The sequence below is a fragment of the Leguminivora glycinivorella genome, chromosome 24 (genome assembly GCF_023078275.1).
Source record: "Leguminivora glycinivorella isolate SPB_JAAS2020 chromosome 24, LegGlyc_1.1, whole genome shotgun sequence".
Lineage (NCBI taxonomy): Eukaryota > Metazoa > Arthropoda > Insecta > Lepidoptera > Tortricidae > Leguminivora > Leguminivora glycinivorella.
The window spans coordinates 9,201,185-9,225,348 of NC_062994.1; the positions used below are offsets into that span (position 1 = coordinate 9,201,185).

The window sequence follows — 24,164 nt, forward strand, 5'->3', positions numbered from 1 at the left end:
CGGAGTGTTTTTTTAAGTGGAGATATTTGAAGGGATGAGAGTGACATATGCTACTTTTAGTCTCTCTCTATCGCGAGCGAAGCCGCGGGAAAAAGCTAGTAAAACGATATAACAAATAAAAAAACTGTTTTCACGGGAAGTACCCTGTAGGTTTTGATTCCTTTGTGAGTGTCGAAATCTTGCGGAAATTTGCGGCATTAGAGACTGTATCTTTTGATTGCGTTGGTTTAGAAGTTTAATTTTTTCACATCTCCAAGGGACGGTAGACCAGCAGGGTTAGCACATGATTGCCGCGAGAATATGTCGCCGCGAGATAGACACGGGTAGTCTATCTCGCGGCGACATACTCTGCGGCAATCATGTGCTAGGCCTACTGAGTATTTGATATAAATTGCAGCTTGATACTTCTACGCGTTCCTGAAAAAGGGCCTTGACACTCTTGACAGACAGACGGACGGACGACAAAGTAAGGGTTCCATTTTTTCCTTTCGGGTTGCGACTCGAAGTACGGAACCCTAAAAATTACATACAGTCAAGTGTAAAAATATGAGTGTACACATCTTACTTAAAAATATGTCTGTAATAAAAGCGTGCTACCATATTTATGAGTAGATTTTTTCGATAGATATTTTTGCACTTGACTGTACATTTTCCGCCACTTTTACCCTATCTATTAATCTATTCTTAAAAATCAAAAACGGTTCGTTTTCAACGTTATATAAGTATTGACGTGACGCAACATAACTGACCTAGGTACTAACCTCCCAGTCAGCTGTTTGAGGGGGCGGAGCGGGCGGTACAGCGAAGGGTGGGGGGTACTTATTGCATTATCTATTGACCTTGCAATATTTTTTCGTGGATTTAGGTTTTTGGGTTACAACGGTTCAGGTTCAGTGTTTTTTTAGGGTTCCGTACCTCAAAGAGGAAAAACGGAACCCTTATAGGATCACTCGTGTGTCTGTCTGTCCCTCTGTTACAGCCGATTTCTCCGAAACTACTGGACCGATTTACTTGAAATTTGGTACACATATATAAACCTATGGCCCAAAGACGGACATGTAATTTAATTTAATGAAATTTAATCATAGGGGTCACTTTTGGGGGGTAAACTTGAAAATTAAAACTCAAAGTTATTAAAACTATATTGTGTTATATATCAAATGAAAGAGGATTTTATGAGCATTTGAAATATATTTTTTTTAAATTTTTAGTTTTGGTACTTTAGAAGTAATTTAAGAAAATAGACAAAAAATGACCATTCCCCCCCCCTTATCTCCGAAACTACTTAGCGTAAAATTTTCAAAAAAATACACGAGATAGCCCTCTACCTCTAGATTACAGGAAAACCTATTAGAAATCTACAGTCAAGCGTAAGTCGGACTTACGAGAAAAAAAACTCAAATTAAGATTTTCACTCACTGACGCTGCAAGCAGTTACTAAACGTCTTAAAATTTTGTAAGCGTGATGGACAGGTAGAAAGAAATTCATTTCTGTCTTTTTTTTTTAGAAATTGTTCAATTTTTTTTTTCATTTGCCAAAATGACTTAAGTTCCTACTAAAAAGGAGGCGCTTAAGACCGTTTGTAAGTGGACTGAGCAAAATTTTGTTGAAATCGGTCCAAAAACAGGTCTCTGTTGACGAAAACATAGAATTTGTGCCACCGCCAGCCCAAATCTGAAGTCCATTTTGCTCTATCTCTTATCGTTTCCGAGATATATACGTAAAGTCTTGAAAGTGCGAAAAGTTAACTTTGCCATCACAGTCGTTCAGGCGCTCATGAGTTCTTTGTATGGAAAAGTCGAAAACCGACTCGCACTTGACCAATGTTCATAGAACGTTGTGGTTTTTTACGCGGGTCCGCGACTGACGACGTTCGAATGTTTTGTTCGGAAATGTTTGAGGGTGGTTTCTCTGAAACGTCGCCGGCGGCGGGTGGTTCGACGGGCGAAGGTCACACGCCGCACGCGACGGTCTGTATTCGTTTTGTACAATAGCAACGGACGTCGGACGGCGGGTGGCGTCTTGATATGGAAAATGACTGACTTCACTAAAGATAATGATGAACTCATTGAGGTAATACTAGAGAGGACACTGCGAGCAACAAGTTTGCGCTACAAACATAAGTCCATGGACTTATGTTGCCTCAGTCAGTCTCTGCGCGTAGCGTGAGGAGGTTGTTTCTGCCTGCACACAAATAAAATGTAAAAATGCCTTCCTGCGCAACAAGATGCTGTTTAAGCCATACGAGAAAATCGAATAAAACTGACGTGTCACATTTCATCGGTTAGTATACACGCTATGTTAATCGATCTTTATTTAAGTAATTATTTCAATGAAGGGACGCGCTCCTCAAACGCGAAGCTATCGCTGCCATTTTGTTGAACGAAATCATAGATTAATCGCATCATAATCGCACAGACTTGACATGTAGGTAATGAAGTATAGTAATTGTGATTATATTCTGTTTGTAATATATAAAAGAGAAATGTTAAATTTATTTCACGTTATACACTACATAGTTCTAACACGAGTTGTAATCGATATTTTCATACAATATGATTATGATTTTCTTCAAGGGCAATTAAAGTATATGAAAAAAATCAATAATGTATTTTTGTTTCACTTAGTAGAACTTAAACATAGCACAATGTATGATAGTGCTAAAATTAAACTACTTAGTATTTTACAAAAAGTATAAAAAAAGGTCTACACTAAGAGTGTCGCGTAAGAGGTGGTCATTGGTCAAGTCTTACTCTATGACACGGTACCTCCCTACGCATGCGCCGCGCGCTGCCGGCCGGAGCACAGACTTTGTTTGGGGTGTCATTTCTAGTATGTTAGTACATAGTAATTCAATGGATGAATTGTACTTCTGTGAACTGTTTTCGATATAATCGAATATATGATGTAAATTTTTCTTTACTACAATGCAAGTGTTTGAGTACCAAGTTAAAAATTTCACTTTCTTTTTGCCGGTTTCATACAAAAATATCGTTTGACTGTCTCTTTTTTTGGGTAAAATCAATATTTACATGGAAACGGATTAAGTCGCGTATAATCTTCTTCCTCTAAGAATTACAATGTAAGTATTTTTGCATTCATTTTGATCAGAGCACAACACAACCAATCAAAAATCAGTCTACCAGAGCTACTGAGTTCCGTCGCCGGCGACGGGTGACCAAGGGTCAGAAAACCCACGCACCCGCGACCGACGGCGTGTGGCACAGCGGCACATGCGGCTCACATCCAGACGCCGCCGGGCGCGTGTGACGGGCCAGAGAAACCAGGGCCTTAGGCCTAGGTGATTATCGCCGCGCCGCAGCGGACGCGCTGAGGGGGGGCGGTGCCTACAGCAGTTGTAGTTGTATGCATACCTAGCTCACGCACACAGACGCGTCCGCTGGCGCCGCCAGGGGCGGCTCACTCCGCTATCCTATCGCCGCGCTACAAGTATATCCTGGCGGCCGCGAGTTCGCGGCCTACTCAGGGTGGCGCACATTCTCACGGAATGCACGTTCGCACTTTCTATTGTTACTTTACGTCGCGAGGTTTTTTAAGCGATGTCCGCGGGTGGAATGGCTAATAATACTTAGTTAAATAGACATATTGAATAAAATAAATACCAAAAGATATTCTTATACAGATCTACTACTGATTAAGTCCCACGGAAAAGTTCAATAAGGCTTGTGATGTTGGAACCTTGAACAAAAATATATAAATACAGCGTATATACCTAGAAAGTACTCAAGACTTGAATATAATAATATAACATTTAATGTGAGTATTAATTCGTTTGGATCCATTGGTAACCCTATCACCGGACGCCGCGCACGTGCGGCTCGTTTCTTTGTAAGAATGTTGTAGGTATTTAAAAAGGCGGCATTTCGGAAACATCAAAGCAGTGGGCCTTCTGTACTTGTACTATTATATATTCTGTGGCGCCGCGCCGGTGTCCGCGTGCGCTCTCTGCAGTGTGCGCTGCCGCTGCCACGAAACGTTTACCTACTCCGTGTAATACTGATAAAAGAAAGTATTGACATGAATTCACACGTTTCGGAAATGACTGTAGGTGTTTTAAATATTTTAGCACAATATGTTTTTTGCCTCTTATTGCCTATTATACAATATATACATACCTACTATGGCAATTCTATCACAGCGCAGAATATGCAGAAGCCGTGAAGAAGCCACATGGTGGTCTGTGGCAGAAACTCAATAGACATTTTTAGAGTTTTTAAAATAAGTACCTAATTAGGTACGTGAAGTAACATGGTAAATTAAAAAAATATTATTAGATACTTATTGCGAAGGTGTAAACAATTTCCTTCGTTTTGCCATATATCAATAATTACCTATCTATATTAAATTCATTAATCCGTATACATTACATTTTTACAGTACGGTAATACTTACCCCGTTATTCATAAACGTACACTAAAGTTATCAAGCCGATAAAGTTCGTTTGTCCCTTTCCGACGTATTGGTGTGATAGAAAGGGACAAACGAACTTTATCGGCTGGATAACTTTAGTGTACGTTTATGAATAAAGGTGTTAAAATTTATAGCTACGAAATTTTACATAAAACACCTACTTTAAAATAAAATAAAAAATGTTGAATTTGGTTAACATTATAAAAGACCTCACGCAAGCTGTGCTAATTAGTTCGCGAATTCGTCGAGAGGTGGCGTTAAACACAATTATGCTTATTAGAGAACCTATACTTCTAGCCTAGCCCAGTCTTTAGACTTATGTGAGTAACGTAAAAGTACCTAATAGTTTTGTAGGTACGGAACCCTCGGTGGGCGAGTCCGACTCGCACTTGGCCGGTTTTTTTTTTGTTTTTCGAACATTAGTGGCCCGACAGTAGACTTTACCCGTCATTGGCAGTTCAACAAGGAAACAATGACGCTGAGAAACAATGTTAAGACTGTCAAGTATAATAAGTATCAACCATAGACTATATTGAATAGTATGGTATAGAGTTATCAGTCAAGATTTTCGAACACAGCGCTATTATTAAGTTACGACAACTTTTCATGTGACTTTCCAAGCCTAAAGGTTCCTTATAGAACATAAAGCATGTGGACCCTTTAAACATGGAACGCCACATATTTATGGCGGGATTTCATAGGTCATTATGGCATTAGTAAATATTTCTAAATAGGTAAAATTCATCAACCATAGAATCGCTAGTTTGCAGATGGTACAGCGACATCTTACGAAAAATTATACATTTAACGACAATAAGTCATTCCCCAGTTTGCGGGGGTAACAGTGACATCTAGCGAACAACTTGCACTACGGCATATAATTGTTTTTCACGCCCTCTATCGTTAAGTTTCCTAATCGTCAATTCGTCGCTCCGTTTTGCCGTGAAAGACGGACAAGACACACACTTTTCATTTATAATATTAGTACCTATGAATGGATTTAGTATGGATAATATGTATGTACTTATTTATATCTACGTAATTTCGACCTGCCTCCCCCACCTGGCAAAGGTGAATATTTTAGTGATACGCTTTGGTCTAAATGATACCAGGATGTCTTTTAAAATAAGTTTATTATTGGCAATAAATATTAAATTATGTTTTCCACTCACTAGCTCGGAAACACGTCTTTTGTCCTTTACTACCAGCGGGCAAAAACGCATTTTATCCACTAGTGGATAAAGTAATTTGACCTTGAATAGAGGCAAATTTTCTGCTTTAAAATTGATAAAAGTGGGTTAATCTAGTGATGAAGATGTTTTACCACCTGTGGAACTACTGGAAGTAGTGATAAACGCGTTTTTTGCGTTGTACTTTCCTCGCTATAGTGAGGGGAAAAGTTTTGTGTTACACACGAGTGCAAAATGTATTTGACTTCTCGCGTATTGAAAAACTCTCAAGCTCAGGATTCTATCTCGAACCACTCGCTTCGCTCGTGGTTCAACTATATAATCCTTTCGCTTGCTCGTTTTTCAATTCCACACTCGGCCTTAAAATACAACTTTGCACTCTTGTATAACAATAGTTATTTGTCAAAACTTTTCCCCTCACTATAGCGAGGAAACTACAACGCAAAAAATGCGTTTATCACTGCTTCCAGTAGTTCCACAGGTGGTAAATCATCCTTAATTACTAGATTCACCTACTTTTATCAATTTTAAAGCAGTTAATTTGACTTTATTCAAGGTCAAATTACTTTACCGACTAGTGGATAAAATGCGTTTTTACCCGCTGGTATTAAAGGACAAAACACGTGTTTCCGAGCTAGTGAGGGGAAAATAAAATAACTACCTATAGTGTGGTGAAAAATTTTGTATATCACTCGCTACGCGCAGGGTTCAATATTGGAACCTTCCGCATGCTGGGGTATCAAAATTAGCACGCGCGGTTAACATCTTTGCCCCCCTTGTAAAGTAAAACAAGTAACTATTATTACAAATCCTTTTTATTGACAGAATAGTGCACGTGCATCGTATTACATCTGACCCACTTACCCAGTTTTGCTGCTGACATACTATTACGAGTATATATGTCCACTACAGTTTATACCTAACGTGAACTTGCCTTCATTTCTGACTAATGATACCGACATTACCGACCTACATACGGTTAGGACATACAAATGTTGGGTATTACTATAGTAAAATATCAATATTATGCCTTATTACACAGGCGCAAGTCACAAAAAAGAACCCCTAAGATTCATTGTTAGTTGTTCTAGTCTGTATATGTGAGTGGGTTTAATGAAACGTCCCCTTTTTGTCGATTGCTATAAAGCCGCTTTGTCAGTTTATTCATATAAAGATACAAGCAAATCTTGTCTTTATGGTAAGCGACAAAGTGGAACGTTTTACAACGTGGTGCGTAAGGTGCGTTTCTCCAGAAACTTCCTGCCCCGCACAGCTAAACTGTGGAATGAATTGTCGCCTGCAGTATTTCCGGACCGTTACGACCTTCAAACCTTCAAAAAAAAAAAGCGTACACCCATCTTAAAGGCCGGCAACGCACCTCCAACACTTCTGGTGTTTTCCGTGTCCATGGGCGGCAGTGATCGCTTACCATCAGGCGACCTGTGTGCTCGTTTGCCTACTATCCCATAAAAAAAAACCGGCCAAGTGCGAGTTTTACTCGCGTTGCAAGGGTAACCCTTCCACACCACAAGAAGGGCTTAAGCGCCTTCTTCTTTCAAGGAACTTAAGTCGTTCTTGCGAATAATCGATATTTAGAATAATTTCGAAGCACAGGGAAACAGAAATGAATTTGTATATGATTTTCAAACGCGCTCACAGCCTGTTTTCTTAAATTACTTGAAGATAACTACTTGGCTAAAAATATTAAAAAAATATTTTGAAATACTTACAAAAAGCTCTTTCATTTGATATGTACATACATACATACATACATACAATCACGCCTGTGTCCCATGAAGGGGTAGGCAGAGCACATGAAACTACTCAGGTTTCAGTGCCACTCTTGGCAAATAAGGGGTTGAAAGAAAACGGAACTGTGACATTTGATATGTAACACAATATAGGTAGGTAGTTCATAAAACTTTGATTTTTAATTTTCACTTTTACCCCCCAAAAGGGGCCCCTATAATTAAATTTTCTTAATTTAAATTACTTGTCCGTCTTTGGGTCACAGGTCGCATAATTATGTCTGCCAAATTTCAAGTTAAGCGGTTCTGTAGTTTTGCAGAAAATTGGCTGTGACAAACGGACAGGGTTCCGTTTTTCCTTTTTGAGGTACGGAACCCTAAAAAACACATATATCTTACACGACACAAACACAAACACTCATATTTGTGTCAAAAATGTACGCGCTTCGATGTCTTACCATGCTCTTGTTCATTTGCAGACGCGGTATGGAGAAGGAGAATGGGGAAGGCGGCGATGCCGGAAAACCGCCGCCCGACGGGCTGCTCGACGCCGCGGGGCTCTTTGGAGGTATATAAACATAACTAAGGGACTAATGGACTAATAATACACACAGGCGACGCGCGTCGTAAGACGCGCGACGCCAGCGCCGCGCCGTAAGAGTGTAACTTAAAAAACGTCTCTGCATTACATTTTGTGTTTGGGACGTAAGACTCGCCTCAAGCGACGCGCCCCAAGCGAAGCGCTTGGAGAGCGTCTTACGACCCTCCTATACAAAATGTACTGAGGAGAGGTTTTTTTTCTAAATTACACTTGGGGGCGCGGCGCTGACATCCGTACCGCGTCTTACGACGTGCGTCGCCTGTGTGGTTTGCCGCTTAACAATTTCGCAACCAAGAACCCGCCTGTTGGGCACTCGTCAACTTTACTAAGGTACCGGAGAACCCGCTGGGCGGGTTCTAGCCATACAAGCGCGCGGTTATAATTTGCGACCGGTTTCTGACGTAGAGCGCCATTTTTAACCCCCAACGCAAAAACGACGGGGTGTTATCTGTCTGTGGCATCGTAGCTACCGAACGGACGAACCGATTTAGATTTAGTTTTTTTTGTCTGAAAGCTGATTAGTCGGGAGTGTTCTTAGCCATGTTTCATGAAAATCGGTCTACTTTGTCGCGCTTCGGGGTTATTTCAAAATTTTAATTTTGTGGTTATTAGGTTATTTGTCTGGTAGTGAATGTGTTAAGGACAATTGACCTTACACAACTCTAAATCTATAAATAATTATGGAGATTATGTAAAACGATATTTTAAATATTCAAATCTTTTCAAACGCGCTTCCGTCGTTCAAGATATCAAAGTTTCAACCATTATTGTATAAAATCAACTTTATATTCATGAGAACAGTGTTTACAATATAATGCAAAGAAAACCTGCTTACAGTGCACACTCCATCTGTACCTGTAAAATCATCCTTGTGAACATAGTAACGGAGTTCCAAATAGGTTGTAAACAAAACCGAACCTAACCGTCTAAGTAGTGACGTAAGTTGTTTGTAAACAGCGTCGCTTACGTCATTTTGCTGTTAGACGGGTCTCGTAAACAGAATGACGTCATGTGATACTACAGACGGGGTTGTTACGCTGTTTTGGTTCTCTGGTGTTCACGTTCAGTGTTGTAGATTGTAGAGAGAGAGCTGCTTGCCGATTTTTGAGTCTCACGCGTTCGAATTCAGAAAATTGTCACTGAAAATAATAGGCAAGTCACCGTTTTCAACCGATATTTTAGTGACAGTGAGACTCAAAAATCGGCCCCCTGAACGATCATTAGTCTAGATTTTAAGACGGTACGGTACAGGTCAGTTCTCCATACAAACGCTCGCGACTATTTCCTCCCTGGTTTTTGAAGATAGAGCAATGATTTTTTCAACACGAATTATTATTATTTTTTTCTGTGTCGGACCGTTTTGATTTTTTTGCTATTTTTATTTTAAAAGACGCTAGAGCCAATCAAAAATTTCTAAAAACGGCCTTTTTCAATATGACTCAAAAAAGGTGTGATACTCAAGATCGGTAACAATTAGCCAAAAAATCTAAACGGTCCGACACAGATTATTTCATTGTTATACAGATCGAAAGACCTCGCGATTTTGAGTATGAATCGCGTAAAAAATACCCATGTTACAAAAAACGATGGGTGGATAACTTTAAAAATAACTAACCACAAAATAAAAATTTTGAATAAACCCCCGACTGCGACATAGTCGACCGATTTTCATGAAACATGGCTAAGAACACTCCCGACTAACTCAGCTTTCAGACAAAAAAAAAATAAGTCTAAATCGGTTCATCCGAGACACACACACACAGACGGACAGACAGACACGTCAAACTTATAACACCCCGTCGTTTTTGCGTCGGGGGTTAAAAACTAACTTTAGCACTAGCATAATAATACAGTTTTTTTAACGCTCGACTCTTTTCCGCATAATCAGCTGTTGTAACAACACCCAGGTCACTGACCTCGCGATGACAAGAAACCAACTTACTCATGCGGTTGTTATCGCTCTTATACACTCACGAGTAAGGTCGCTTTTCGTTTGATCACGTTTTTGTGTAAGTTGGTAATGTGATGACGATAAACCGAGTTACTGAAGCGGTTGTTACGACTCTTATTTAGTAAGTTTAAGGTTGCTTTTTGCTTGAACGGGTTGTTGTGTAACGTGTTATTAACGAGAAACCAACTTATAAGTACCTACAGTTGTTATCACTAATTATTTTTAGTTTTTTTTTTATGAAGTACGCGACCTGACCCCGCTGCGCACGGGGATTGACATAGTGGACCGATTTTCATGAAACATAGTTAACCCCCCCATGGCTAAACCCCCGACGCAAAAACGACGGGGTGTTATAAGTTTGACTTGTTTGTCTGTCTGTTTGTCTGTGTGTGTGTTTGTGGCATCGTAGCTCCCGAACGGATGAACCGTTTTAGAATTAGATTTTTTTGTTTGAAAGCTGAATCATAGAAAGAACTATAGAAATTTCATGTGTTGAATTAGACAGATATATTATTGTATGTGTTTATAGACCACCATCAGCTGACTTCAGCATATTTGAATCTACAATGGAAAATGTTCTGAATTTAGTATGCAAGGGCCAAAAACATGTTATTGTATGTGGAGATTTTAATGTTAACTTGCTCGAGTCATCTAGTAATACTGTTAAAATGTTCTGTTTGTTTAAATCATTTAATTTATTTAATTTATTTCTTGAACCTACCCGGGTAGGTGTGACTAGTGCAACATGCCTAGATAATATTTTTTGTAACTGTGAATGCATAGATAAGAAATTATTTAACTGTTTTCATTCCGATCACAGCGGCCAAAGGGCAGCTTTCTTAAACGTTATTCATGATACTCCACAAACAATAACATATAGACCCATTACTGGATCTCGCTTGGAATCATTCAAAAATGAAATTCTACATAGTTTGTCTATAATACCATTTTCGCATTATGACTGTAATCATTTGTATCAAGATGTTTTCAATGTAATTCTTAATCAATTTAATAACAATTTCAAAGTGAAATCTATTAGTGGGTCAAAAGTTAAAACAAAGTTTAGTGAATGGGCTACTGTAGGTATTCACAAAAGTAGAAAAAGACTTTATGAACTTTATGGTGAGAGAGAGCTGAACAAGAATTCAGAATTCCTGGACTATGTAAGAAACTACTCAAGAATCTTCAAGAAAGTGTGTTTAACTGCCAAGAAAAACTTTATTAGTTCTAAATTGAAAGTGTCGGACAACAAAGTGAAAACAACTTGGAGTATTATAAATAAAGAAGCTGGTAAATGTAAATCACGCGATTGTCAAGTCAACATTGTATCAGATAATCAACAAATAGTGTCGAACAGCGATGTTGCCTCGGCATTCGAAGATTATTTCTCAAATATAGCCGTTAACACCACAAAATGTTTACATTCTTCTGCGGCTCAAGCCCATTCATTACTTTGTGCTAATGTTAAGAAATGTAATAATTCATTTGAATTTAGTCAAGTAGACTCTGTAAATATTGTTAAAACATTCAAGTCACTCAATTTAAAGAAAACGGAAGACTTATGGGGAACATCAGTTAAAGTAATTAGTCATGTCATAGATATAATAGCACCTTACTTGGCCGTAATATATAATATTTCAATTTCACAAGGCACCTTTCCAGATCTTATGAAATGTAGCAAAGTCATACCGCTTTTTAAATCGGGTGATTCGAGTGATATAACCAATTTCCGTCCCATATCAATACTTCCTGTACTAAGTAAAGTCTTTGAGAAGCTAATGTTAAATGATCTACTGGGACACTTCAACAGACATAGATTACTTACAAGCAAACAGTTCGGTTTCACAAGGGGCCGTTCCACGACCGATGCTGCTTCGGTACTCATTAAACATATATATAATTTTTGGGAAAATTCTTGTGATGCAATTGGCATATTTTGTGATCTTTCAAAAGCCTTTGATTGTGTGGATCATGGAACGCTCATTTTGAAATTAGAACACTATGGTTTGTCTATAAATGCCCTAAACTTTATGTCTTCTTACCTTAGCAATAGAACACAAACAGTAGTTGTTAACAAAACTCGCTCTAGCGGGACTGTAGTCCAATTAGGAGTGCCACAAGGCTCAATTTTAGGTCCATTCCTGTTTTTGGTTTATATAAATGATTTGCCATGTATAGTGAAAAACTTTTGTGAAATAGTACTTTTTGCTGATGATACATCACTGCTTTTTAATGTTGACCGAAAATCTACGGATTACAATGTAATTAATAGCACGTTAGCTGATGTACTGCAGTGGTTTACTGTCAACAATTTACTTCTTAATTCTAAGAAAACCAAATGTATTCGATTTTCTCTGCCGAATGTTAAACCAATCGATACAAAAATACTTTTGAATGATGAATGCTTAGAGATGGTAGATACAACACTGTTTCTTGGTTTAACATTGGACAAAAATCTACAATGGAGTCCTCATATAAAGAAACTAGCAAGCAAATTAAGTTCAGCCGCATACGCCGTTAGGAGAATCAGGCAACTGACTAATGTTGAGACAGCTCGCCTAGTGTATCATAGTTATTTTCACAGTGTAATGTCATACGGTATTCTGGTTTGGGGCAAAGCAGCTGACATACAGACTATCTTTGTATTACAAAAGAGAGCCATTCGTTCTATTTACAACTTAGGAACACGTGAATCAGTAAGAGAACTCTTCAAAGAAATTAATATCTTAACTATAGCTTCCCAATACATTTATGATAGTATAATTTATGTTGTTAAGAATTTAGACTGTTTCACTAAGAATTCTGATATCCATAATTATAACACTAGAAACAAAAATAAGCTTGCCATAAAGAAGTTTCGTGTCCGTAAAGTACAGAAGTCATTTGTTGGGCAATGCATTCATTTTTATAATAAGTTACCTGACACTGCTTTGAGATTACCCCTCCCAGCTCTTAAGAACTACTTAAAAAAATCATTGATGTTAAAGGCTTATTACAGAGTCGAGGACTATTTGACAGACAAACATGCATGGCCCGAACCAGAAACTACAAAAAACGAATAGCAATTAAAATAATTGTATTATGTATAGAGGACACAGTTCAGATAAGAAAGCACATCAAATATTTTACCATATTTTATGTTGTGTAGGTAAATTACATATTTAATGATATTGAGATTCATATTATCTTTTTCTTCTATGACAATTTGATATGTTTTCTCTGAAGAAGAACGACGTATTATTAAGCAATAATATAATTTATTGAAATTGATTTCCATAGAGTACCTAGTCTGTTCATATTCTTTGATGAATACTTTTGCATGTTAAATTGTATGTTGTTATTTAATGCATGTTAATTATAAGATGTAATGTTTTGAAAAGAAGTTGCCCGCCGAGTTTCTTGCCGGTCCCATAGTGGATACCCCCCTCCCAACTGAGGGGGGACTGAAATCTTCTCGAGGCTGAGGCGTAGGGTTAGAGCCGGCGTAGCTTTATTTGACGTTCATATGCGCATTGTAATATGCCTACTTGAAAAATAAATATTTCATTTTCATTTTCATTTTCATTTTCATAATACTGGCTGGTTACTTGGACGATTATTTTTTCCGCTACTAGTTTGACGTTGTTTGTCAGTTTAATCTTAATGTTTATCATAAGTCATAACAAATTGAACTCGTACCTAATTACAACCTTGTCATTTTGAATATTGGGTTTAAATTTAACTTACTGCGATTACCTGTCCAATTTGAAGTTTACTGTGATAAAGCTTTAAAGTGTTTTACAGTGACATCTTATAGCTGTCTATTGGTAAACCTTATGTCGTTGCAGTAACGTACACAAATAAATAGTCTTATGGTTTATGATGGTAGTTAGCAATTATTTTATTGAGTGTAGAGCTAAAAGTCAAGTAGAGCTATACAGAAAATTAAAAATTCAATAAAAAAAACCGGCCAAGAGCGTGTCGGGCCACGCTCAGTGTAGGGTTCCGTAGTTTTCCGTATTTTTCTCAAAAACTACTGAACCTATCGAGTTCATAACAATTTTCCTAGAAAGTATTTACAAAGTTCTACTTTTGTGATTTTTTCCATATTTTTAAAACATATGGTTCAAAAGTTAGAGGGGGGGGGGACGCACTTTTTTTTCCTTTAGGAGCGATTATTTCCGAAAATGTTAATATTATCAAAAAACGATCTTAGTAAACCCTTATTCATTTTTTAATACCTATCCAACAATATATCATACGTTGGGGTTGGAATGAAAAAAAATATCAGCCCCCACTTTACATGTAGGGGGGTACCCTAATAAAACATTTTTTTCCATTTTTTATTTTTGCATTTTGTTGGCGTGATTGATATACATATTGGTACCAAATTTCAGCTTTCTAGTGCTAACGGTTACTGAGATTATCCGCGGACGGACGGACGGACGGACAGACAGACATGGCGAAACTATAAGGGTTCCTAGTTGACTACGGAACCCTAAAAAGTAACGATCAGATTAAAAGATGAATACTCTAGATGAGTTAAAAAAAATAAAAATCTGTTTTGGTGTCTGAGGTTTTGAGTGATACCGGAAACACGTTGTAGATATAGTGCGAAAAGATTTGCCTTCGTATTGTTACAGAAAACTACGAACGTGTTATTATGCTATTTAGAATAGAATAGAATAGAATAAACATTTATTCGTGAACACAGACAAGACAAAGAACACATAATAACAACAAGACAGAAAGTAATAGTATTAGTTGGAGCTCGCTGCATTATATGAGAGAATGTTATGTACTCCGTAATTGTCATATATATCAGTACTTAACGCCTGTTTGAATGCTTGTTAATGTAATCTACAATATATATGATGTGGACGTACTTTTATAATAAAATAAAATAAAATAAAAAAAGTGCCACGAAATGGCCTAATCTCAGCGTGTTGCTGGTGACTTCCAGCGCTGATCTTCCGATGAGGCCTATGGGTTAAACAAAGATACTGTGCTGTTTGAGGTGTTTATTTTGAATCACTGGCCCGCGCGACTTGTAATAAAACTGTTGTCTTGATAACATCATACATTATTTCAATGAAGTACCAAAATAACCACATTGTACATTTATCTCGCCTGGATGACTATAGGAGTGTTCACACACAAATAGATGCGATGACCGAATCGTCACTTTAATAGCGTTGTTTACTATTTTTGGCTCTATAAGTTTGGGTGACGTTGACAATTTGAATCATAAATATATGGGTGAATCAACTTTTTCTTGTGTGTTATTGCCATGGTTACGGTCCCCTGAGTCACGCTGGTTTTATGCAAAATTATGCTACTGAAATTATGCAAGCATGCATGTAGTCCATGTTTGTAGGTGGCAAATTAAGGGAAGGGGTTGTTAACACCAGAGACATGCATGTTTGCATAGTTTAAGTAGCAAGCGTGACTCAGGGGACCGTAACCATGGCAATAACAGGCAAGAAAAAGTTGATGATTAATAAAATTGATGGAATTGATTTACTTTCATGTTTTAAAGTTAGTATTTTATTCGTATTGTGGTGAAAAATTTCGTGTTTCACTCGCCTTGAGACCCTCACAGCGCTCAAGATTCCACTTCTCGAACCACTCGCTACACCCGCGAGGGTTTCAGTATTGGAATCTTCGCTTGCTCGGGTAGCAATTTTGGCACGTGCGGTTAAACAAATTTGTAAAACAAATAACTATTTACATACATACATACGCCACGAATAATCACGCCTGTATCCCATAAAGGGGTAGGCAGAACACATGAAACTACTAAAGCTTCAGTGCCACTCTTGGCAAATAAGGGGTTGAAAGAAAACGAAACTGTGACATTGCAGTGACAGGTTGCAAGCCTCTCGCCTACGCCACAATTTAACCCATATCAATCAACCAATAACTATTTATTTATTTTAATCGTTCCTTCTTACTTTTCCAGCGTACTGGGGCCGCGACGGCGCGGGCGGCGCGGCGCAGGCGCAGGCGCAAGCGCAGGCCGCTCTCTTCGGCTTCGGCGGGCGGTACCCCACCCCGCAGACCTCCCTCGGAGGCCATGGCCAGTCTTTCCACCCTGCTGCCAGTGAGTATCTCCATCTCTTTCCACCCTGCAGCCAGGGAGTATCTCTATCTCTGTCCATTTTAGTGTGCTAGGAGGAGACATACATAAGTCGCTCTCTTCGGCTTCGGCGGGCGGTACCCCACCCCGCAGACCTCCCTCGGAGGCCATGGCCAGTCTTTCCACCCTGCTGCCAGTGAGTATCTCCATCTCTTTCCACCCTGCAGCCAGGGAGTATCTCTATCTCTTTCCATTTTAGTGTGCTAGGCTGGGAGGAGACATACATAAGTCGCTCTCTTCGGCTTCTGCAGACATGAGTTCTCCTTTATTTTGCATTGTTTCGAAGAATAAAAAATAAAATACACTTTTATATATTCCAGGTGCAGCATGGTGGTCCATGGCTTCTCACCTAGCGGCCCAGGACTATCTAGCTAGAATACAGGCCTCCGGTCTAGGGTTCGGTGGACCCCTTGGGGACCCTTACTCAGCCCTATCAGCCTTATCAGCGAAGCCTGGGAAGGGGAAACCTCAGCAGAGGAATGAGAGGTAACAGTCTTTGCAGGTGCATGATTTTTACAAGACGTTTCTTAGAAGTGTTACTACTGTGCCTCAGGTCTAGGTGGGCCACATGGAGACCCTTACTCCAGCCTTACTAGCAGATAGCTGCATTATCAGCGAAGCCTGGTAAGGGCGAACCTCAGCAGAGAAATGAGAGGTAACAGTCCTTGCAGGTGCATGATTTTCACAAGACAAGACAGGTTTAGGCGGGTCACTTAGAAGTGTTACTACTGGGAAGGCAAACCTCAGCAGAGAAATGAGAGGTAACAGTCTTTGCAGGTGCATGCCTCAGGTCTCAGGTCTGGGTCACTTGGAGACCATTACTCAGCACAATCTGCTTTACCAGTGAAGCCTGTGGGAAGGCAAACCTCAGCAGAGAAATGAGAGGTAACAGTCTTTGCAGGTGCATGATTTTCACAAGACTTTTGTTAGAAGTGTAACTACTGGTCGTATACTGTGCCTCAGGTCTAGGCGGGTCACTTGGAGACCATTACTCAGCACAATCTGCTTTACCAGTGAAGCCTGTGGGAAGGCAAACCTCAGCAGAGAAATGAGAGGTAACAGTCTTTGCAGGTGCATGATTTTCACAAGACTTTTGTTAGAAGTGTAACTACTGGTCGTATACTGTGCCTCAGGTCTAGGCGGGTCACTTGGAGACCATTACTCAGCACAATCTGCTTTACCAGTGAAGCCTGTGGGAAGGGGATACCTCGGCAGAGGAATGAAAGGTAACAGTCATTGCAGGTGCATGATTTTCACAAGACTGGACTGGACTAGGCGGGTCACTTGGAGACCCGTACTCAGCCATATAGCTTTAATAGCTAAACCTGGGAAAGAAAAGCCTCAGCAGAGGAATGAGAGGTAACTACAATATTTGCAGGTCTATGGTTTTCGCAAGACTATATGCTCTCAGTCACAGTATAAGGCAACTAATAACTAATCTATAACGACTCGTGGTATGTATGTGTGCGCGCCCGCGCCGTGTTGTCGCAACACATGTAAGCGGATCAGAATCATTCTCTTTCATTCTCAACCGCTTACATGTGTTGCGGACGAACACGTCACGCATACTACAACATAACTACATACCTACATACCATCCGCGCGGATGACAAGCCATAGCAGATGAGAGGTTCTACAGTTATTTCAGGCGTATGGTTTTTATTTACCCTGCCTGGCACTAGCATCTAATCTAGTTTGGCGGACAACTTAAAGGACTATACTCAGCATTAAAGCCTCCGCCACAAAAAGCGTTTTGATAGCGTAGCGCAATGATAGCGGTACGCCGGACGAACGCTGGCGTTCCGCTCGCAATCCGCGCGCATTCCGCTCGAACTCCGTGCTCGTTAGCTCGGCCACACATGCGCGTTTTGAGAGCGTAGGCGGAGCCTTCGCCCGCGGCGCACCGCTATCGTTGTTAACGCTACGCTATCAAAACGCTTATGTGTGGCGGAGGCTTTAAACCTTCTTCGAGAATTATTCTATTCATCGATAAAACCTGCATGAAAAGTTGTCCTTCAGTTTTTCAGTTTATCTCGAAAAAACACACAGACTCGCCGTTTTATAACATGTAAAGATGATTTTGATGTGATACAGCATGATTCATTGGAGGAAATACATAAATCCATACTAATATTATAAATGCGAAAGTAACTCTGTCTGTCTGTCTGTCTGTCTGTCTGTCTGTCTGTTACGCTTTCCCGCTTAAACCACGCAGCCGATTTTGATGAAATTTGGAACAGACAATCTTTAGACCCTGAGACAGAACATAGGCTACTTTTTATTTCGAAAAAAAGGGATGAAGGGGTTGAAAAAGAGGTTGAAAGTTTGTATGGGATTTCTTAATTTTAAAAGATAAAACCATGAAACTTTATATTTTAGCACTTGATAAGAAATCATTAAACATATATTTAAAGTCACATACAGGTCGAACGCGATTAATTAACATTATTTTTACCTTTAAAATAAACATGGTGGGAAATAAACATTAACTAAAAGCGGGTAGATTATATTTATTTGTCTACCCCGAACATTTATATAAATTAATATCGGGTAGTTTTATGTTGTTTACATCTCCGGTGACATTTTGCTGGGACTTCAGTCTTCCGCGACCACGGCCAGTGCAACCTGGCCGAAACGTTGGGAAAAAAGGGAAAAATAATGTTAATTAATCGCGTTCGACCTGTATGTGACTTTAAATATGTGTACAAAGCGCGAGAACTTAAAGTGTTATATCATTAAAGATCTTGATAAGGGATAAGGATAGGGATAGGGATAGGGATAGGGATAGCGATAGGGATAGCGATAGCGATAGGGATAGCGATAGGGATAGCGATAGGGATAGCGATAGCGATAGCGATGGCGATAGCGATAGCGTTAGCGATAGCGATAGCGATAACGATAGCGATAGGGATACGGATACGGATACGGATACGGATAAGGATACGGATACGGATAATATGGGTATCGTTAGAGGGATACGGATAATCGGTCGGCGGTCTCTTACAATCAATGTGCTCTAAGACGATCGTTGTTTGCTTGCTTGAAGATTACGTTTGCGATAAGTATAAGCAAAATGTAAAAAATTGTAAGGGATAATAGAAAAAAGTACTTTTTACCCACCGATCATAGTGTCGAAATACGGGCTATGTGGGATGTTTATAAAGGTTTCCCCAGCGTATATAGAATTACCTACGCTGTGGTCGATGTGTAATATTTCTACAATCATTGCAAGCAAAAGTATTATGTGCAATCGAAATAATCGCAGATAAATATACCTACCTACAGAGAATACTTTTATTACGCGGGCGAAGCCGCGGGTAAAAGCTAGTACTTATAATACATTCGTTTCGTCCAATGAACCGGCCGGGGTCACGTGCCGTGATTTTATTTGTTTACATTCTTTTTATGTTTATTTATATGTTTGCGGCCATTTTACCGTGCTTCCACATTTTTATACATACATTAACATATCGTCACTACTTTGAAAAAAAATCTCGTATCTCACGCCGTTCCTCAAAGTTAAAACGCAGTAAGTCTATATGCATTCCATACATACTTACTACAATTTTCTTTGCATTGACAGACGAAGCAACAAGTTTTTTTTAAAGTAGTGATACTCCCAGGTCTGTATTCTCATAAGGGGTATGTAGAGCATACGAAACCGAAGTTTCAGAGCCACTCTTAATAAGGGTTTGAAAGAAGACGAAATTGTGAGTGTGACATTGCAGTGACAGTAGGCCTAGCACATGATTGCCGCGGGAGTATGTCGCCACGAGATAGACTACCCGTCCTTATGTCATTAATACAGTTAGAAGGAGACGTGTGATCTATCTCGCGGCGACATACTCCCGCGGCAATCATGTGCTAGGCCTACAGGACTGTCAGGTGCCAGCCTCTCGCTTAGGGACCGGCCACATCTAAGCGTCGCGTGTCTTGGGGCGCGCAACGGACGTCCGCGCCACGCCGCCTGAATGTAATTCAAAAAACGTCTCCTCAGTACATTTTATATAGGAAGGACGTAAGAGCCGCCAAGCGGCGCGGCGCGCGCCACGCCGCCTGGGGCGCGTCTTACGTTTTTTGAATTACATTCAGGCGGCGTGGCGCGGACGTCCGTTGCGCGCCCCGAGACACGCGACGCTTAAGTGGGGACGCTGCCTAGGGTTCCAATTGGTTGGCTGTACGTAATGTAAATGTACTATTTTTTTTTACAGATCCGGGCGGAGTAGTACATCTTCAAGCGCATCTACGAAGGAGAAGAGTCCGTCAACTAGCAACTCGCAACCGAGTATGAGTGAGTGGGGCACGTATCACACTTGCTGCTATAGCTTTATAGTTGCAAATCGCTTGTACTGTAGTTACTTTTAGACATATTTGGGACTTGGGAGTAGTCCTTATGAAAGTGTTGAATCCCAGATTTGACAATTTGGCCCAGTTAAAATTAAGTATGAATATGTATTAGCGCCATCTAGCCGAAAATCAATCAAAGGTATATCTAGTCGACCGTGATTTTTTTAGTATGGTTCCGTTTTTTTTTTCTTAGACTTTTCTGTATATATGGAATTATATTTGTCTTTGCTTGCGTTGCGTTGGTGTCCTTGATATGAGTGAGGCTAGTAGGGCACTTGTTGCTAAAACTTTAGTTGTAATTGGCTTATGCTATAGTTAAAGGTTTTGGGTTTACTTCATGCCTTAAAATTTTATGAGCTGTTTTATCAATAAGGTTTTCTATGAATGCTGCCTTAGATTAGTAATAAATGGATACTAAGGCTGGTTTAGTGTCACGCGGACCGACCGCGCGGAGCGATCCGCGCCGGACTAATATGTATTAAAACCTCCGCCACACATAAAGCGTTCAAATAGCGTGGCGTTAACGGAGCGAATGCGCGCGCAATCCGCGCTCGTTAGTTCCCGCCGACGTCCGCTGGGCGTCGCCAGCGTGGGACGCACCGCTATCATTCTCGCTACGCTCTCAAAACGCGCATGTGTGGCCGGGCGCAGATTAGAGTAAGTGCCTTTTCACATTATCCGATCCGATACGGATGTCGGACCGATATCCCATACAGTAGAGGCGCCATCTTGGATTTTTTCCATTGAAATCCTTCTGACATCCGATATTGGATTGGATAATGTGAAAACGCACTCAAGCGGACGGGTCCGCGCGGATGACAAAATCAAATTCATATAAACCGCGTGACAGTAAAACCAGCCTTAGACTATACTGTATTTCTATATCCTAACTTGTCTTATGTACAATAGTGTTTACACATACATTGTTAGTTAATAACGACAAAATTAAAATTTTGTAAAAAAACCCCGACCGCGACATAGAAGACCGATTTTCATGAAACATGGCTAAGAACACTCCTGACTAACCCAGCTTTCAAAGAAAAAAAAAACTAATTCGGTTCATCCGTTCGGGAGCTACGATGCCACAGACAGACAGTCTTTGAGTCGGGGTTAAAAATGTTTTTCATTGATTGATTACTGTTGTATAATGATTTACTCTTGAATTCCAGGATCATCATACGGCTTCCCAAAAACGTCATCCCCTTCAACGATGCACTCGCACTCGCAAGCCATGTCCAGCTTGGCTTCGTTAAACAGCTTGGCGTCCGCGCCGCATCAAGCCAAGCCAAGCAAGCACCAGTCCAGCCAGCCTCCTCGTACGTACAATTGAATCATAATCAATTATTTATTCGTGATAAACTACATAAACGTACACGACGACCGGTCTGGCTCAGTCGGTAGTGACCCTGCCTGCTAAGCCGCGGTCCTGGGTTCGAATCCCGGTAAGGGCATTTATTTGTGTGATGAGCACAGATATTTGTTCCTGAGTCATGGATGTTTTTATTTTATTTTATTTTTTTATTTTATTCATAAGGCACACAAAACAGACAACATTCAATACATTATTATAGCAGCTACAAGTTACAGGTTTAAAATAAGAATGCCGTCCAAAACATGTATGCACAGCAAGAAAAAACATAAATGAGTATTAAAACCTATCCTAAAATTACAAATTACATTTTTTTTATCACTTTAAATTATATTAAAATTAATAAATAAATTAAATGAATTAATTTTCTATGTATATAAGTATGTATTTATCTATTTAAGTATGTATATTGTCGCTTAGTACCCATAGTACAAGCTTTGCTTAGTTTGGGGCTAAGTTTGATCTGTGTAAGGTGTCCCCGATATTTATTTATTTATTTATTTATTTCTCACAGAGGCACAAGACCGAGAACGGTGGAAGAGGTTGGAGGAGGCCTATACCCGGAAGGGGTCCTAACCACTAATATACTTATATTTAAATTTAGTTAATAAGGAAAATTTTGTAAAGTGTTTATGGAATAAAAAGGCTTTTTATTTTATTTTTATTTTATTTTATTTTATTTTATTTATTATTTATTTATTATTTAAACAAGGACAAAACAACTAGGATTAAACATAGGATACCGCGAAAATTCTGGCCGGGGTTGAGGCAGACCGAAAAAGAAAGCAATATGCTGAGGTCCATTTCGTGGCACCTTCTCGTTTTTATGTGTTCCTATTTGTAATATTTTTCTCTTTTGTGTGTGTTTGCGAATAAAGTTTATTCTATTCTATTCTATTCTAAATGTCGGGATGACTTAAGTGGGCGATAGACGTACTAACAGAAACACTCTTAGCTAACCATTGGTACACTTTATGCCCTTGTAAGAAGGATTACAAATGTACAGCGCACAGTGTTGTCGATGGTACGAGCAACGAACAAGTACGCGTACACAAAGATTTCAAACCGGTTGGATCGTTGACGACTATGCGCGGCGGTTTAAAAGTACGCGTACTTACGGTGACGCAATCGAAGAAGGTCGTCGAGCCTTAAGCACAGTCAAAGACCTATATAACTTCGTAAAGACCGATAAAGTCTAAGAAAAAAACGTACCCCAAAACCATACAGAAAAAGGTACAGTGAGCTAGATGGCGATACACCTTTGGGGTACGCTCGGCTAGATGGCGCTAATATTAATATTTGACATTTTAAAACATATCAAGCTAAGAATATGGGTCAAATTGTCAAAACTGAGGTTCAAAAGTTTTAAGCCAGTGTCGAGAGATGGCAGTCGAAGAAAGCGCCGCCCACTCCCTCTCGGTTACCTGACAGTTACCACCTGTCAAAAACGCGAACAGTCGACCTGTCATATCTCACTCATACAAGCACGGTATGCGTTCACCTACACGAGCTTAGAATGTGTGCTAGGAACGCGTCTCTTTCATATATTTGATCGCTAGTCTCCGAGATGTGCCATAAGTACGCGTACTTGCTCGTACGTCTATCAGGCATTTTAGACATATTCTTTCTAGATTGGCAAATTGCTGTAAATGTTGTTTTTGTTGTTTGACTATTTATAACGTCCACATTTTGTTTGTTGCAGGCAAATCCTCCTCCTCCTCATCAACCACCTCCTCAAAAGGCAAGGAGCGCGAGCTGGCGCTGCTCAGAGGCGACCTGATGCTGGCGCAGGCCGCCGCTCACGGGCCTACCACGCGGCCGTCGCCGCCGCTGCTAAGGGCAAGGTAATACACACACACACACACACACACACACACACAATAGCATATTAGGAACGGACGGTTCTTTGAACGTTTTTAAATAAGCGTTCCAAATTCGAAATCTCAACCGAACGCCGAAGACGGTCTGTCGCGCCGTCACTTGTCTTCATCCGATATGCGTGCGTGTTATTATCGAATTCGAATTTCAAAATCTGGACCGAACGCCGAAGACGGGCTGTCGCGCCGTCACTTGTTTTGTTTTCATCCGATATGCGCGCGTGTTTTGTTTCGAACACTGTTACTATGGTCGGGCATCTTGCTCTTACTCTATAGAGTTATAAAGGAATATACTCTATACTCATCTCATGGCGCTGCTCAGAGGCGACCTGATGCTAGCGCAGGCCGCCGCTCACGGGGCCTACCACGCGGCCGTCGCCGCCGCTGCTAAGGGCAAGGTAATACACACACACACATACACACAGACACACTACTACATCTAGCATATTAGGAACGGACGGTTCTTTGAACGTTTTAAAATAAGCGTTCCAAATTCGAAACCGCAGTCGAACGCCGAAGACGTCTGTCGCG

General features: G+C 40.1%; 1 protein-coding gene across 1 annotated transcript in view; it reads left to right on the forward strand.

Annotated features, from left to right (window-relative positions):
- Positions 1–24,164, forward strand: part of LOC125238519 — a 104,120-nt gene that overhangs the window by 44,030 nt on the left and 35,926 nt on the right. Inside the window, exons 3-9 of the mRNA XM_048145851.1 lie at positions 7,850–7,938; positions 15,864–16,004; positions 16,361–16,526; positions 20,252–20,340; positions 21,557–21,703; positions 23,459–23,600; positions 23,956–24,031. Coding sequence (XP_048001808.1) covers positions 7,857–7,938; positions 15,864–16,004; positions 16,361–16,526; positions 20,252–20,340; positions 21,557–21,703; positions 23,459–23,600; positions 23,956–24,031 — 843 coding nt within the window. The 5' untranslated portion in view covers positions 7,850–7,856. The remainder of the gene's footprint in view (positions 1–7,849; positions 7,939–15,863; positions 16,005–16,360; positions 16,527–20,251; positions 20,341–21,556; positions 21,704–23,458; positions 23,601–23,955; positions 24,032–24,164) is intronic.